The following is a 15981-nucleotide window of genomic DNA, read 5'->3' as shown; positions in this document are numbered from 1 at the left end:
TTGGCGGTCCGGCATTGAGATGTCGTTCTTGCCCACATGAAAGAGTTGGGGGTTACGGCTAAACGCCAAAAAGAGAGTGCTTTCTCCACTACAGAGGACCTACAGCGTTTCGGCTGTGAAAAGAATAAAGCTAGGCCAGTCACTCAGGTCACCGTGATTTTGCCAAGTAAGACATGTTCCTGGATCAACATATTTTGCTGATCCTGGAATAACATTCCTGTCCCGAAATTTAGTCCTTACCCTATCCCTACCCCTAAACCTAACCCTACCCATAACTGTTCCCTAAAATCAGAGGGAAATGATAGGTGAATAACACTGATGTTGAAGCACCTTACCCTTGTTCTAAGCCTAAACTTGACATAAACTGTAAACTTGTCCCTCAAATCTGATTGGATGATCTGAAAGTTGTTCCAGGATCAACAAAGATGTTGATCTAGGAACATGTGGTACTTGGTGAAATCACGTTCACTCAGTCACTCACTGTCAAACAGTTTCAGAGACTGTTGGGTCTGATGGCAGCAGCGTCCAACGTGGTACCTTTTGGACTGTTGTACATGAGACTCCTGCAGTGGTGGCTCAGGACCGAAGGGTTTTCCCCGAGGGGCAACCTCTTTCGCATGGTCAGGGTCACGCGGTGATGCTTACATGCCTGGGTTATGTCGAAGAAACCTTGGTTCCTGTCCGAGGGTCCCGGATTGAGAGCTTCTTGTCGTCGCAAGATGCTAACGACAGATGCCTCTCTCACGGGCTGGGCAGCGATCCTAGAAGGACACTCAACTCAGGGTCTGTGGAGGGACCACCATATCTCATGGCACATCAACCGCCTGGAGATGTTGGCCGTTTTTCTTGCCTTAAAGAACTTCCTCACAGACCAATTGACGCAACACAAGTTGGCTTGAAAGGGAACCGAGGTTACAGTGGTAACCGAGGCGTTTTATGTTACATCTGTTGTTTAATGAATGTTTATTGCATTATTTAAGTGTTATGTGTGTTCCCATGATGGTGTTTTGTGTTTTTGTTTCTGTACACTAGTATAATTCAGCTTGTGGAAAGGCTACTTGTGTTCTTCATAATTCTTCATGAGGCTTCCTCTTTTACCACTTGCATTTTTATGGTGGTTGTCAGTATATGTTAAAGGTACATATTCTGGCAACCAGAGCTGCCAGGATGTTTTGTAAAAACAACAGGATTTTTTACAGTGTATTTTACAACTACCCGTTGACCCTTTCCCTGCCATTGACGGAATTTTCCAGCTTTCCACGTCTTCACTGTTATACGGTAGGAGGCGCTATTACGTATATTCTGAAAGTGTACAGAATCTCTGGATCAAAACACATGCAAAAAGGAGCAGAAAAAATGATAAAAGCATGTAGTCTATGCAATTTTTTATATATTCTCATGTTTTTCTTCAAAATTTTGCTTTTTTATGAAACACCCACATTCAATTGTTGATGAAAAAAGAATGGGTTAAGCTAGAATAAAACGTTCTATTTGGTTGTTTAAAAGCAGAGGCTCTGTTCTTTCTTTTGATATATTGCATATTGAGATATTCATGCAACAAATTATTCTGGGGGCCATTACATTTTTGTGAAAATAATTAAAAAAATAATAATGGCTTTTTTTTTTTTACGCTGGTGGGGAAAGAGTAAAGTATTTTAAATAGAGCATACTTCACCTGCAGAAAATGCATTGATTAAACATCCCTAGAAGAAATAAGATATGCGGTTTAAGAAAAATACAAGCTTTAATTTACTGGCTCCAATAGAATTCAATTTTAAGTGAAATACTGTACGCATAACTGCTGCTTTTTTGTAAAAACCAAACGACATTTAAAGGTTGTTCATTAAAGGTTCTTTATGGATCCATCAATGGCAATAAAGAATCATATTTTTTTTTAGGAGTGTACTTGTAATGAACCCAGAACAGTAAAATTCTCCGTTTGTTTTTACTGCCGTCTAGCAGAATTAATTGACACATTAAAGAAATCTTTTTTAGGATTTTTTTCTTTCCTACGGGTGACGGCGAGGAGTCTCGACAGACAGAACAACAAATAAACACATTCACTTGGGTTAAAATGGAAAGACACGTTACGCACAGCAAACACACAAAGACTACAGTCACTACGGTATGTTGAAAAGGAAGTTAGGGATGGACGTATGCACGGAAACAGGAATGTGGCTTCAGGAAGTCACACAAAGCTACCTGGGGGCAATGAACACATGTCCCTCTGACTCAAAAGTGTTTGGCAGGAGAGACTCAAAATCTGCAACAGAAACGGGCAAGATTATCCAGGGGGAAGCGGAGGGTGGAGAACACAGGGAGGCTTCTGAGAAACAAATGAACATCAGCTGCTCTTCAAAAGGTGCAGGAACGCAGTGGGGACGTTACCATACGCAACACTGAGGAATCATGGGGGAATACCAGCGTTAGCCACTATGGTGCCTTCAATGGAGTCGCATTGGCCAAAATAATGGAAAAATTGGGAAAGCAGACAGTTTTAGATTGAATATTTTGATTGGAATTTTTTATCAAATTTCGTTCTTTTGCAAGTCGGAGAACTGGCTCGACTCCCGGGATACACATTGAGACGAAGCGAGTTCTCCGACGTCATTTTCATAAACGGTGTGTGCTGTGCCGCTTTCCTTTTCAACAGGCATCAACATGGCCAACCGTTTAGCTGGGAGTGGGTGAGACAGGGGTCCTGATGGAGGTGATCACCCCAGACTGGCACCGCGGAGCCGCTCTAGAGACACAATCGGAGAAAGTGCCCAGCATTGTGAAGGGCAAGAGGAAGGGCAACCCAGTTTAATCTACTACATGCTATTTGCATTTGCATGTCTTTATATTCAACAAATAATGATGTTAAACAAGTAAACAAGCAGCAAATGTCACATTAGTCTGTACAAAAAAAGGTATATATCCCAGTGAAACCACTGTTGTGCCCAGGTAGTTTTCCCTCCACAATGTCTAGCACTTCCAGGTCAGGGATTTTGAAGACGTAGCGGCACATCCACAGTGGCAGTCTGGAGGGTGATAGACGCACAGAGGGGTCAAGCTGATGAAAACAAGGGGTGTAAGAGGAGGACGACAAACCAACCGGCCGCTACCAAGAGCTCCAGCACCGAGACAACAGGAAAGGACCTAAAGGAGGCCATCTAGCAAATTCATCTGCTGCCTATTCCTGCCCCTTAACTGATCATTATAAACAGAAAACCCTAAAAGAATAAACTGTGGCTAAACAGAAGACAACATCACATGCTCATAGAGGTCTGTCTTTAAGTATTCAGCTGTATGGCAACATTTCTACTCCGTCTTCGAGATTTAATGGAACAGTTTACACAAAAATAGAAATTCAAGATCATTTATTCACCCTCAAACCGATATGGATAACAATGGGAGATGTTTTGGAGGATGTTTAAAACTGCTCTATTCTATTCAATGAAAGTATATAGTGATTAGAGGCAATGCTGTTATTGTTAACCAAAGCTATTGCACATCTGAATAGCTGTGAATTTCCTGAAATACTACTGACTGCACTCATTTCTTTTATCCTTATTTGTTTTTTATACATTTCAAATATTTAAAAAAAAACTTTTAAGTTTTTATTTTATGCATCTGTTATCTGTTGTCTTTTTGAATTCCTTTTAGTGTAAAGCACTTTGAATACATACAGTATGTATATTACAATTGTGCATGAAATGTGCTAATACAGTACACTGTATATATATATATATATATATATATATATATATATATATATATATATATATATATATATATATATAACTTGCCTTGCCTTAAAACTATTACAAATTTATTTTTTTAATTTAAATCAAGTAAAATAAAATAAATATAAAATAAAATATAAATATTAAATTAAAAACTCAGTTACAAAAATTAGTTGCTTTGGCAATTAAACAGAAATTTATAAGTTTAATTTGAAGTAATAAATCTAGTTCAAAATATTAATAAATACTATAATAGCATATAAATAATACAAACACTGATCAGGCAATGCCAAGCACCAAAAAGCTAAATTTCAAGTTTAAAAAATAAAAACAAAACCATATAATGCTTTTTGTGGGGACGAGATCAAACTTAAAATATTTTAACTGAAAAGTGAAAATGATAATGATTTTGTTTGGTCCTTCATACAAAGCTTTTATATGATTTCAGAAAGCCTGGAATACAGTGCACAAGTAATAGGACTATTTTATAATACCTTTATTATGCTATTTTGATCTTTTTGGAGGTTGACAGGCACTGTATATATTTTCATTAAAAGAAATGGAGCAGAATAAACACGCTGCACAATATGATATTTTGTGTTCAATGGATGAAAGAAAGTCATATAGTTTTGGAGTTGCATTTTCATTTTTAGGTCCAAAAGTTCAGATCAAACAGACAATGATATGCTACACTCAAAGATCAATTATTACTTCTCAACAAAGACCACAATAATATCATACATGTACTACTATATTTGCTAATTCATATTACTACGGTAATGCTTAAGCTTACTTTGGGGATGCTTCCAAACAAATGACTGCATCTATATAACTAGAGTAGGACTTTTACTAGCTGTGACAAACAACAACTGACAATTTCGACAGTAAATGCACCAATTTGAGTAACTTAAGAATGGTAACACTGTCACCGAGGAAAAAAAAAGGGAGGAGGAGACAGGTGGAAAAGAACTTTCCCAAATGTAATGAACACAGGGATCAGAAATACGTTTTGACAGTGAGAGAAAAATCATATTTTATTCTCTTTCAGGATGTCAAGGAGTGACCTTAAACGGCTGTCCGAGCCAAGAGAGAGAGAAAGAGAGAGAGAGAGAGAGAGAAGGGAAAAGAGAAAGATGTGGGTTTAGGCCGCAGCAAGAGGGTGGGTGGGTGAGTGAGGGAGTGAGGAGAGAGAGGAAGAGGAGGGTCTTGAAGGCAAGGCGGGCAGGAGGAACAGAGGAGGCAAGCAGGCTGGAACAGGTGGAGGTGGGTGTCAGCGGGGAGTTTAGGACAAGGGTACGAGGAAGGAAGTAGAGTAACAAAGGTGGTGGACCAATATGGTGTATACTTGCCCTTGATGTCTGATCCATCTGAGGAGGAGAGAGCAGAAAAGAAACAGGGGGGACGGGTAAGGGGAGGAGGGGGGGTCACAGACAATATTTTATTCAATGACCTTTTGAATAAAAATATTGTTTTTTCAAAAGAAGTAAAATCAAGTCAGTCAAAACAGTAATGAACAACTGAGAACAGGAAACCGAAATGAATGAAAAGCCACAAAGAATATATGCAACAAGTAAACGGTGAGCAGTGAACGGAGACGAGGAGAGAACATCTGAGGACACAAGACCAGAATCAGAGCTAATGAACCTTCACCATACCAATAATGTGACAAACATGAAAAAAGGAATATATATATATAAATAGTCACAAAATAAGAATCTCACAATAGCTATGAAGAGAGGAACGCTTTGGAGTAGAAGGAAAGAAAGAAAGAAAGGAAGGCAGGAAGGAAAGAAAGAAGAAAGAAAGAAAGCAAGCTTAATTTCAAACCAATGGGTTTGACCAAAAGAACAAATGTAAAACAAACAAAATACACACAAAAAACAAACTAAAGATCAAAGAAACAAAATAAAACAATGAAAGAATGAACTAAAGATCAAATGAACAAACAAACATGAAAGAAGGAATGAAAAGCAAAAAAGGTCTGAAGTAACAGAAGAGTAACAAATGGCATAAAGAAATGAATTTTTATTAAAATTGAATTTAATAAGAAAAAGAACGAAAGAATCAATAAAATGAAAAAATGAACAAAACAAATGAACAAAAGATGAAAAGAACAAAAGAACAAAAAAATCAATTAAATAGGGCTGGTTAATCTGTCTGATTTCCCGATTCGATTCGATTACGATTAGTGAAGTCCCGATTCGATTACAGTCAATTTTCGATTATTAACGATTCTCGATTAGCGATTATTGATTTTCCATTTCACAACAGTAAACGAAAATACACTACAAAGTGATTGCAGTATTAAAAAAAGTCAGCTGCTGAATTACTTAACTCTTTTATTGAGTAACAACAACTCAAAGCACTTTCTGTGTCGTGTAGTTATAACTTAAGAATTATTTGTATGTAGCTTATGTTCTGTAGAACACAGAAATGGATACATCACATTGTGTTGTGACTCATCAAGTTGAACTAAACAATAACAAATAAATGAAAGGCTTATTTCCTTTAGGAAGTAGATCAGAACCAACATACTGTAGAAATTGGACAATTTTCTTCTAGAAAGACAAGGTGTTGTTCAGGTGGAGGAAGACTGTAGGTTGCAGTCGAAACATATCAAGGTAAAGAAAAGGTTTTCTCTCCACCTGAACACCTTTCTAGAAGAAAATTGTACAATTTAATCATTAAGAAGACAAAATGAACATTTTTGAACAACTTACTGTAACTTCAGTAACACCTATAGGCCTGTCATGATAAATCTTGCTGGGCGATAAATTGTCCAAGAAATTATTGCGATAAACGATAATATTGATAATAAAGTCGTTCTGAGACCATTTTCTTCTAAAATAATGATAATGGCATAATAATGAAGGTACACCTTTTCAAAGATCAATAAACTTTTATTTCTAAAGACTATTTAAATGAACAAAACAACCAAAAACAATAAAAGCAATGGACTCTGTCTCTGTTAACAAAAAATGCACTTACCAATGTGTGATTTCTGTTCACACTGAGAATCATATCATGTACTGTGTGAGCATGCATCTCAGATGAGTATGTGCGAGTATGTGCGCTAGTTTGTGTGTGTGTGTGTGTGTGTGTGCTCGCGTCTCATATGATATGAGTATGTGCACGGAGAGTTTGTGTGTGTTCCGTCTCATTAAGTTTGTGCGCGAGTTTGTGTGTGTGTGTGCTCGCGTCAGTATGTGCGTGGAGAGTTTATGTGCGCGCGCGCGTCTCATATGAGTGTGTGCGCGCATGTCTCATATGTGCGTGGAGAGTTTGTGTGTGCCACGCGTGTCTCATATGAGTAGGCTATGTGCGTGAAGAGTTTGTATGTGCGCGCATCTCGTGTGTGTAAAGTTTGCGTGTATGTGCGTGAGCGACTTTAGGTGTGTCGTTGTGCATTTCATATGTATTTGTTTGAGCATTCAGCAGTATACATGTATGTTTGACTACTTAATATATGTGTATGCAAGTGTTTCATATATGTGTGCGTGAATCAAGTTTGATATAAGCCCTAAACGGCGCCTCATATGAGGGTAAGAGAGCGCGCACGAGAGAGAGGAACGAGCGAGAGGTATGCTTGCCCTATGGCGCTCTATCAAATACGATTGTAAATAGGCTCAAACAGGCTTTAACACACCTGCTCTAACTCGCTCTGGCTGGTTACACCATAGACAGTGCGTTACACGCGCTTGCTAACTGGAACTGGGCGCGTTCGTGACGTTCAACTTCCGGTATAATTTTTTTTACAAAATAAAATAATGCAATTTTTTTTAAAAATAAATAAAAATCGATTTTTGAAGATTTAATAATCGATTCATACTCGTCCATAACATATTCGCGATTAATCAATAAGCGATTTTTTTCACCACCCCTACAATTAAATGAGAATAACAGAATGAACTTTTTTTTAAACAAAAAACAACATAAGAAAGAAGGACCTAAAGATGAACTGAGCAAATGAAAGAACTAGATACAGAATCATAAAATAAACAAAGGACAAACAAAAAGATCATAAAATAAATAAAGAACAAACAAAAGCAAACGAAAAACAAGGAAAATTAATGAAAGAAAGGAAAACCAAAGGCGTTTCATCTCCAGTGAGGGACAATGGCCCATCAGGGGGCATTGTGGGATACTCTTTTCTTATTTATTGACTGATTCCAAGGCTGCCGGCAAACAATACAGCACAGTTAGCATCAGAGCAAATAATAAACACGACTGAACATATAAAGCACACGGTGAAAAGCAAAAGCATGCCTCTTTTCACATCTCGCTAACAAAAAAACAAACCAAAACAAAAAAACAAAACCTGTCCAGACAAAAGATGCTTCAGAATCGTCATTGTGAGAGAAGACGAGAGCATTTTTTTAATGTTTTGGCAAAAGGAAAAATAATAGCACATGGTCACCATTATTTTCAACTCAGTAAACACAGTAAAACCACAGCTTTCACCTCTCTGGTTTTGAGTGAGGGTTTTTTCTTTTCATCCGTGCAGGGAAAGAAAAATCACCTCGGTACAGAACAGCATGAGGACAGGAGGGAAGAGGGAAGAGGTAGGGTGGGGTTTCACAGAAGAACACGTCCACTCTCGCTCTCCCAGTGCTGGAACGGGACGCCGAGGGCCCGGACCCGACGCTGCTGTGATGGGGGGGAGTCGGCTCTCCGTTGATTGGACGAGAGGGGGCAAGAGAGGGGGAGCTGGAAGTCTTTTTGGAAAGATAGAAAGGTGAGCAGGCTAGGAGTTAGCCAGCCTCTGGTACTTACACTGGACCTGGAGTATCTGGTCGCTCAGGATGGCCCTGATGTGGTTTTCACTGTAGGACGGCAGAACTAAACCCAGACTGCAGGGAAAGAAAGAGCGAAAGTTCAAAATCATCTGCATATGATCAGATCTGACACTTTCAAAGACACAAAAGCAATCAATCAATCAAAATTATTAACTTATTAAGTTTTAACAAGGTTGCAGAAATCCCTTATATTACATAACCATAAAAAGAGTTGACAGTTTGATCTACTGAGGAGGATGAACATTTTCTGAACAAGAATAAAATAAATACATTTTAAAGAGTTAAAAAGCCCTATTTTGTGCTTTATCATGGACAATAAAATGCACAGAATATGTAAATTCATTGGATAATTGCTAATATCCAAAATGTCCTGCTATAAAGAACCATGCTGCTCATTTTGGCATTGAATGTTTTACAGTCTAAACTTTTAAACTAGCCAAGAGGATGTAGAAAGTGACTGACATCAACAGAAACAGAGCAGTATGAATGAGCGTCACCTGTAATCTGTGCCACTCACTGGACTCCATATGTACGTCCTCTGAGCCTCATCAATGTAGCGCTGAAAATACACACACAAAGAGCAGCAGATTACCAAACTACCGCGAGATTTTCATTACACATCACACTATTTAAAATAGCACACTATCACATTAGTACTAGCACATTAGTACTCCTTAGTAAGAGGTCATGTGACTCACCTCATCAACAGACTTCACTAGTGTTTTGAATCTCCTCTGTCCTGATTTGCCATCAATCATTAGACGACGGATCTAGGAAAGGATAAAAGATTCTTAATAAGCTCATTGTGTATTATTATTTTGCAGTGTTCTCTAGGATCACATGTTAGTACATTAAAGTGATTTTATGTGATTTAAAATCTTTCTAGGAAGTCGGTGAGTTTTCCCGTTATAAAATTTGGTGTCGGTAAGATTTTTAAACGTTTTTGAAAGAAGTCTCATATGCTCACCAAAGCTGCATTTATTCGATCAAAAATACAGTAAAATCAATAATATAGTGGGATATTATAATTTAAAATAGTAGTTTCTATTTGAAAATATAATTTATTCCTGTGATCCATCATTACTCCAGTCAAATGTCCAATGAGCATTTGTTTTGGTAATTTTATAAAATGTCTTTACTCTCATTTTTGATCAATTTATTGCATGTTTGCTGAATAAAAGAACAACCCTCAAAAAAAGAAGAAAATCTTGCTGTCCTCAAATGGTTAAGTGCCATCAAAATTTTAATAAAAAGAAAAACTTCAATAAACGGGAATTTGACAAAAATTGACAAAAAACAATCTTTTTTCCAGAAACACATCCTACTGGGCTTAATGACATGAAGGACAGGTTGTCCGATTAGTTACTTTATGGCATTTTAATGGTGTATTTGGCATATTTGCAGGGGAGAACTTGTTTCAGAGATGTTCACCTCCTCCTTGTTGTTGTCTGGAAGTTCAGCATCCAAGAAGTCCAATGTGACCGGCTCTCTGAAGTTAATGATCTATACAAATCCATTAGGGGAAAAAAAATAATTATTAGAGTAATGGAGATAAACATGTCATTAAAAATTGAAGGCTGGAAGAAAACGAGAATAACTACATTTAGGGCAAAATGTAAGATCTATAAATAAGTGACAAGCTCAAATGATTTTCACCTTAGGCTGTAGGTTGGGGTGTAGCAGCACGTATCCATTGGGATCTATGGCAAACGTGTAACCATTGGCTCCAAGCTGGGTACAGACACACTAATTAATGACTGATTATTGAAAGAAAAGGGACTGAAAAATAATTATTTCACTTACTTTATACCGCGGTGTGAGTTCTTTAATTTCATTGAGGGCGATGTCTACACCCATGACACCGAGAATCAACTGATTCTGAAATAAAGAAACCAGAAGGAAACAAAGGCTGAAAAATGCAACGAGAAGGACCACAAGGGGGCAGAATTGATATATGACAGAACTACAGGTAAGCTAACAGCCAGGAGTCAAAAACAAAAATGGATGACTGCTTCGAGAGTGCACTGTTTGCGCAACAAGCACATTTCTTCATTTTTATGTTATACATAATGTTGAGTTGCTGTATCATAGTTATCATGGACACTGTCAAAGTAAAAAAAAAAAAAAGAAAGAAAGAAATATAGCTTTGGCAAGAAAGCATCTGCAAACGACATACATTGAAGGGGCAAATAAGGTGAGGAATGATTGTGCCTTCAAAAAAATATGCCATATGTGATGGCATGCGATGTGTAGAATTATAATACACTCTCCATTTATCAGTCATACTGACAGGACAGTTGATCATCTAATGGGAATTACTCATCAATCAATGCACAAGTACAAACGCTACAGATTCAATTCAGAAGCATCTAGCCAAACGGACAATATTCAAAGTACAGTTTCACCTGGAAATGTTCATATATCATGAAAGTGATTACAACTTCATTCCAGGCTATTATGGTAAATAAATGTAACAATATAACATATAAAACTTCAAAAGTCAAACAGCCTTGTGTGTCTTCAAAGTCAAGCCCTATTCAATATGCATTCAACATTGTGAAACATGCCGCTCTCAAACAGTTTGTCAATGTCAGTTAGGGAACATGCTAAGAATTAGAAGTGGAACGTGATCATACTAATAATGCAAAAAACGCCATAATGCAACATTTGTTTCGTCCTGCAGGGTATACAAAGCAAATTACCAGCAGTTCAATAACAGGAAGCGGCTCGTGTCGTGACTTACTTTGGAGTCCCCGTCAGCGGTGAGGTTGAAGACGGGCATTGTGCCGGTAATGACGAGACCTAAACCCTGTAAAAACAAATACAGCAACATCAAATGTTTGTTGTTATCGCTGTGAACTAGAGGAAGGATCTCACAGTACACTGCATACATGAATAAAAGACTGCCTCATATAAACCGCTGTCCTACTCCTATTAAAATTATATGGTCAATGACAAAGCAAACTAGCTGTGGAGATTCAAATTTGTGCATTCTGGTAATAAAACAAAGAATGAGCAATATCACAGCCAGTGGCCACCGCTAACAATGCAATCTGAAACGGTTTCTTAGTCTCAAATCAATGAATAACGGGATGTGTGTGTGTGTGTTCCTACAGGATTTAGTTCTTGCACACCCCTAACATGCTAAACAAAACCAAAGATTTCTTCAACAGTTTATAAACAAAACTTATTGGCAACACTTTATTTTACAGTGCCCTTGCTACACGTGTTACATGTAGTTACTATAGTAATAACTATAAATTATGCATAATTACATTCAACCAACCCTAAACCAAATCCTTACTCTATAGTAAGTTAATGTAGTTAATTACTATAAGACAGTATTTGAATGTATAATTATACTGTAACACGGACACCTTAAAATAAAGTGTAACCAACTTATTTCAGCAGCATGAGCATATATTTAAGTACACTTTATCATTTGAACAACCAGTCAGTAAGTTGGCTAGTTTTACTAAACATTTATTTAAAAAAAGTTTCTGACTCGGACATAATACCTGCAGTTCAAGTGAGTGAGTCATCAAAGCTGATTCACAGAGAAAGTGAGTCATCTGAGCGATTCAGTCTGTTATTCAGACTGATGACGTGCATGTTCTAATCAGATTGAGTCACCAAATGATTCATTTAAAATTCATTAAAAAAAAATCTTAATAATTGATTGATTGATTTGTGAATTAGACAGCCCATTGTGCAAAAAAAAAAAAAATGCAATAGAATGTTTGTTCTGAATTTACTGTCAACATGCTATTTTAACCTATAAAATTAACTATTGATTATAATATTATTTTAATTGTTTGATTTAACTTGCAATAAACAAAACACACAATTTAAGTGGTTTCAGAGTCAGGGTAGACCTATGAATTGGCCATATTTGAAACAATAAAATGCTATTTTGAGTTTGCTGATGATGATGATGAAGATGATGGTAATCTTCCATACCAGAGCATCCTGGTAAACGTTGGTCCACTGCACTTGTTTTGCCCTTTGGCCTGCCAGCACCATTGGCCGTCCCAGAACATCCAAGTACTCCTGATAATGCAAAAAATACAAAGAATTCAACACGTATATCATAAGAATAGTAGCAACACAATTTTACAAAAAACATGCACAGAATCACCAATCAAACCATCTATTCTCAACAGGTTTCAACTAATACCAGTCTCCACTGTCAAAGGCAGGGAGTCACACCTCCCTCTGCCATAAAGCAAACGACTCCGACTCGCTGCTCCATTACATAAAGCACGCTGTTAAAAGTGTCCGCCCGAGGGGCCAGTGAAGCCAGCTGCACTTCCAGCCGGAACAAATCATCAGAAAGCAGCTATTAAAGCATATTACAGCTGGTAGAAAGCACATTCTCGCTCTGCAGAGGTAGGGTGGTGTGCCACAGGATGACACTTGTTGGATCGCCGTAAGCATGCATTTATAAACGACATTTATGACTTCAACACAACACTCTTTGGGAGGTTAATCGTTTAAAGAAGTGAACCTCGCAAAACAACAGGCTCATATTTGACCCCAAAGTCAAAAGAAAAAAAAGAAATAAGATTTTTTTAAATAAAGAAAACTGAAATAAATTAAAATTTAAAGCTAAATAGATTTAAAAAAGTATACTAAACACTATAAATAGTGTCACAATTCCAAATAAATGCTAAAAATATACTTTATTTTTTAATTAGTTTCCCCAAACCTTTTGACCAATGAATGTCCTTGATGTTTCCAGCCGTTCATGATTCTTTATTTCATTTTCTAGAGATTGCACTTAAATTAAACATCTAAATGAACTGAGCAAAACTTAAAGTAACTATAGAATTGTCTGCGTTTTATTAATTTTATTATTCAATTTTCAATTATTATTTAATTTTTTAATACTTTTTGTTATTTTATTAACATTTTTCAATTTTCATTATATTTCCATGTTTTTTAATTTTGACCATGAGAAAAACATAATTCATTTTTGTCCTGTTTATTTTGACATTTCCTGAGATTCAACCGAATATTTCACCACCCTAGGTCAATGCTGTGCCAAGTAAACATATAATTAATACATGCAGTCTTTCAACGTACACATCTTTACACAGCTAATGGAGGGCCAGAAGCTCATGTGTCAGTGTGAAAGCCACTAGCTTGTATAAGTGTGGCCTTCTGATGAAACTGCAGCATTAGGCCACTTTTATTTCTTGCTGGAGTATAGAAGTGCTGACAAGCATAACCTATTCTATTATTAGCTCACTAAAACACTGTTTAACGTGCCGTGGGGACACATTTCGGCAGAGACGATGACAGGCGGGAGAAAGGAGGAAGGTAAACAGCGGCGGGTCTGTAATGGTGGTCTCTGTGGAACGAGAGGATAAAGAGCAGTGACACAGCAGGACACAGCCACAGATTAGCTTGGAGATTTATAGTCTGTCCATAAACCTTCATGAACTCAATGCAGCAGCTCAATCATGAAGGAGCTGCATTCATATTCATACTATTGCTGTTATACTCGTCGCCTTCAGCAATGTGACACTTTAATGTTACACAAGTAGAGTATAAAGTTAAGGCAGCTTTGTCCATTTGAACAATTTTACAATCAACTCAACAGCTTTCCAATCACAGTAAATATCTGAGTATTTAATCAAACAGCACGTGGGTAATTCAAATTAAGCATAAATATATAATATAATAATTCTATATACACTACCATTTTAAAGTTTGGGGTCAACAGAATAAAAAAATAAAAAAAATAATACTTTTACTCAAAAATTGATCAAAAACATTTTTCTATTTCAAATCAATTCTGTTCTTTTTAATTAGCTGTTTATTAAAGAATCCTGAAAGAAAATGTATTGCGGTTCCCGCAAATTATTAATCAGAAATTGTTTTTAACACTGACAATGAGAAATGTTTCTTGAGCAGCAAATCAGCATATTAGAATGATTTGTGATGATGTATAAAAATTCAGCTTTGCATCACAGGAATAAATTACATTTAAAAAAATATTCAAATAGAAAAGTGATTGGAAATTGTAATAATATTTTAGAATATTATTGTTTTTACTGTATTTTTGATCAAATAAATGCAGCCTTGGTGAGCAGAAGAGACTTTTTTACAGGCTTTTTTGAACTGTAGTGTAAATATATATAAATAATACAAAAAGTACTATGTGAAACAGGAAACAGTATGGAACAAATTTCATAAAATAGTATGTTACACTGTTGTCACATGACCTCAGTATGTTGCATATTAAATTCTTTGTATGGTGTGCATCTTGTAAATATATATCTTTTTTTTGCACTTTTAATTTAATTTGTTTACAATTTGTCTCAACTTTCGGCTGTATTTCAAGCTGCAATGCATACTGAGAACATAAAATTTTTAAAATTGTTTGTTCAGACGGAAATTTCGAACAAAATTTTGAACAAATACTTGAGTACATTCTAAGGTCAATTAAACAACTTTTGTTATCAAAATTCAGCGTATTCATGTTCAGTACACTCAAAATAATAAACTGACTACTCCTACTAAACAATTTTTTACATTTGTTAAAAGAACCTTTTGCATGGTGGATTTTTTTTTTTTTTTACATTGTGTTTTTCCTGACAGAAATCCACCAGCATCCGTAAAGATTTGCTGTGTCTGTCTGTGGTAACAATGTGTGACAGAAGAGGAGGAAGCGAGAGGTGCACAGGTGTGGTGGACGCTGATGTCCATATATACGGTTAGGAGCACACACCTGTCTCTCGCAGGCTATTAGAATAAGTGGCAGTTCTCTGCATAAAATTACACTCAGTCTAATGGAACAGCTGATGGTCTATTCAGGCTCCTGTGGGGAGGTGAGACGCAGACCGAGAGGAGGGGATGAGGAGGAGGAGACAGGAATGAATAAAGCAAAGTTGGATTGGAAAAAGAGGGGAACAGATAGTAAAAGGTGATAGAGAGTAGATAAAGAAGAAAGGCTGTGAAAGTGAAGAGCACACGGAATAATCACAGGGAAGATGTGGGGAAATTGGACCGACTGCTTTCGGAGAAGAGCGATGTTATTGCGGCGGGGTTCCTGGGCCGCGGGAAAGATTGCTGGAGGATAATGAAAACTGTACGGAAGTGGATTAGAGAAATCACAGTCCCATTTGAATCTCATTGATGCTAAATATAGAAGTCTGTATCGCTTTATCCGTTCTTCCATCTTTATAGTTCTGCTCTCTAGCGTGACATATATATCTCTAAATTGTGATAACATCATTGTGCTTCAAAGCTCATGAAGCAGAATGAACCTACAGTGAACTGGATTCATGTACAGAGGCTTTATTAAAACTGCTCTGAAATCTGATTGGCTGCCACAGCCACTTTTGAAGTAGAGATGTGCACTAGCAGATAAATTGTTTATTGTGATTATTAATTTTAATGTATCAGTACTGTCTCTCATGTTGCTGTTGTTTTACAAAAGCAACGAGCCA

The 15981-nt window shown here is 36.8% G+C and overlaps 1 protein-coding gene across 2 annotated transcripts in view; it reads right to left on the bottom strand.

Annotated features, from left to right (window-relative positions):
• The window catches only part of cacna2d2a (calcium channel, voltage-dependent, alpha 2/delta subunit 2a), a 236826-nt gene that overhangs the window by 18819 nt on the left and 202026 nt on the right, over window positions 1-15981 (bottom strand). The window contains exons 15-24 of one of the 2 annotated variants that reach the window (XM_077197786.1): window positions 12485-12574; window positions 11268-11333; window positions 10328-10402; window positions 10181-10255; window positions 9956-10027; window positions 9223-9294; window positions 9022-9083; window positions 8502-8578; window positions 5078-5095; window positions 2203-2263 (exon numbers count right to left, since the gene is read on the bottom strand). In XM_077197786.1, coding sequence (XP_077053901.1) covers window positions 2203-2263; window positions 5078-5095; window positions 8502-8578; window positions 9022-9083; window positions 9223-9294; window positions 9956-10027; window positions 10181-10255; window positions 10328-10402; window positions 11268-11333; window positions 12485-12574 — 668 coding nt within the window. The remainder of the gene's footprint in view (window positions 1-2202; window positions 2264-5077; window positions 5096-8501; window positions 8579-9021; window positions 9084-9222; window positions 9295-9955; window positions 10028-10180; window positions 10256-10327; window positions 10403-11267; window positions 11334-12484; window positions 12575-15981) is intronic. The other variant, XM_077197787.1, reaches the window with a different exon arrangement.

Source organism: Siphateles boraxobius, unplaced genomic scaffold, assembly GCF_051911475.1.
Source record: "Siphateles boraxobius isolate OS27281-9 unplaced genomic scaffold, OSU_SipBor_1 41, whole genome shotgun sequence".
Classification (NCBI taxonomy): domain Eukaryota; kingdom Metazoa; phylum Chordata; class Actinopteri; order Cypriniformes; family Leuciscidae; genus Siphateles; species Siphateles boraxobius.
This window is presented reverse-complemented; position numbering and strand designations above follow the sequence as displayed.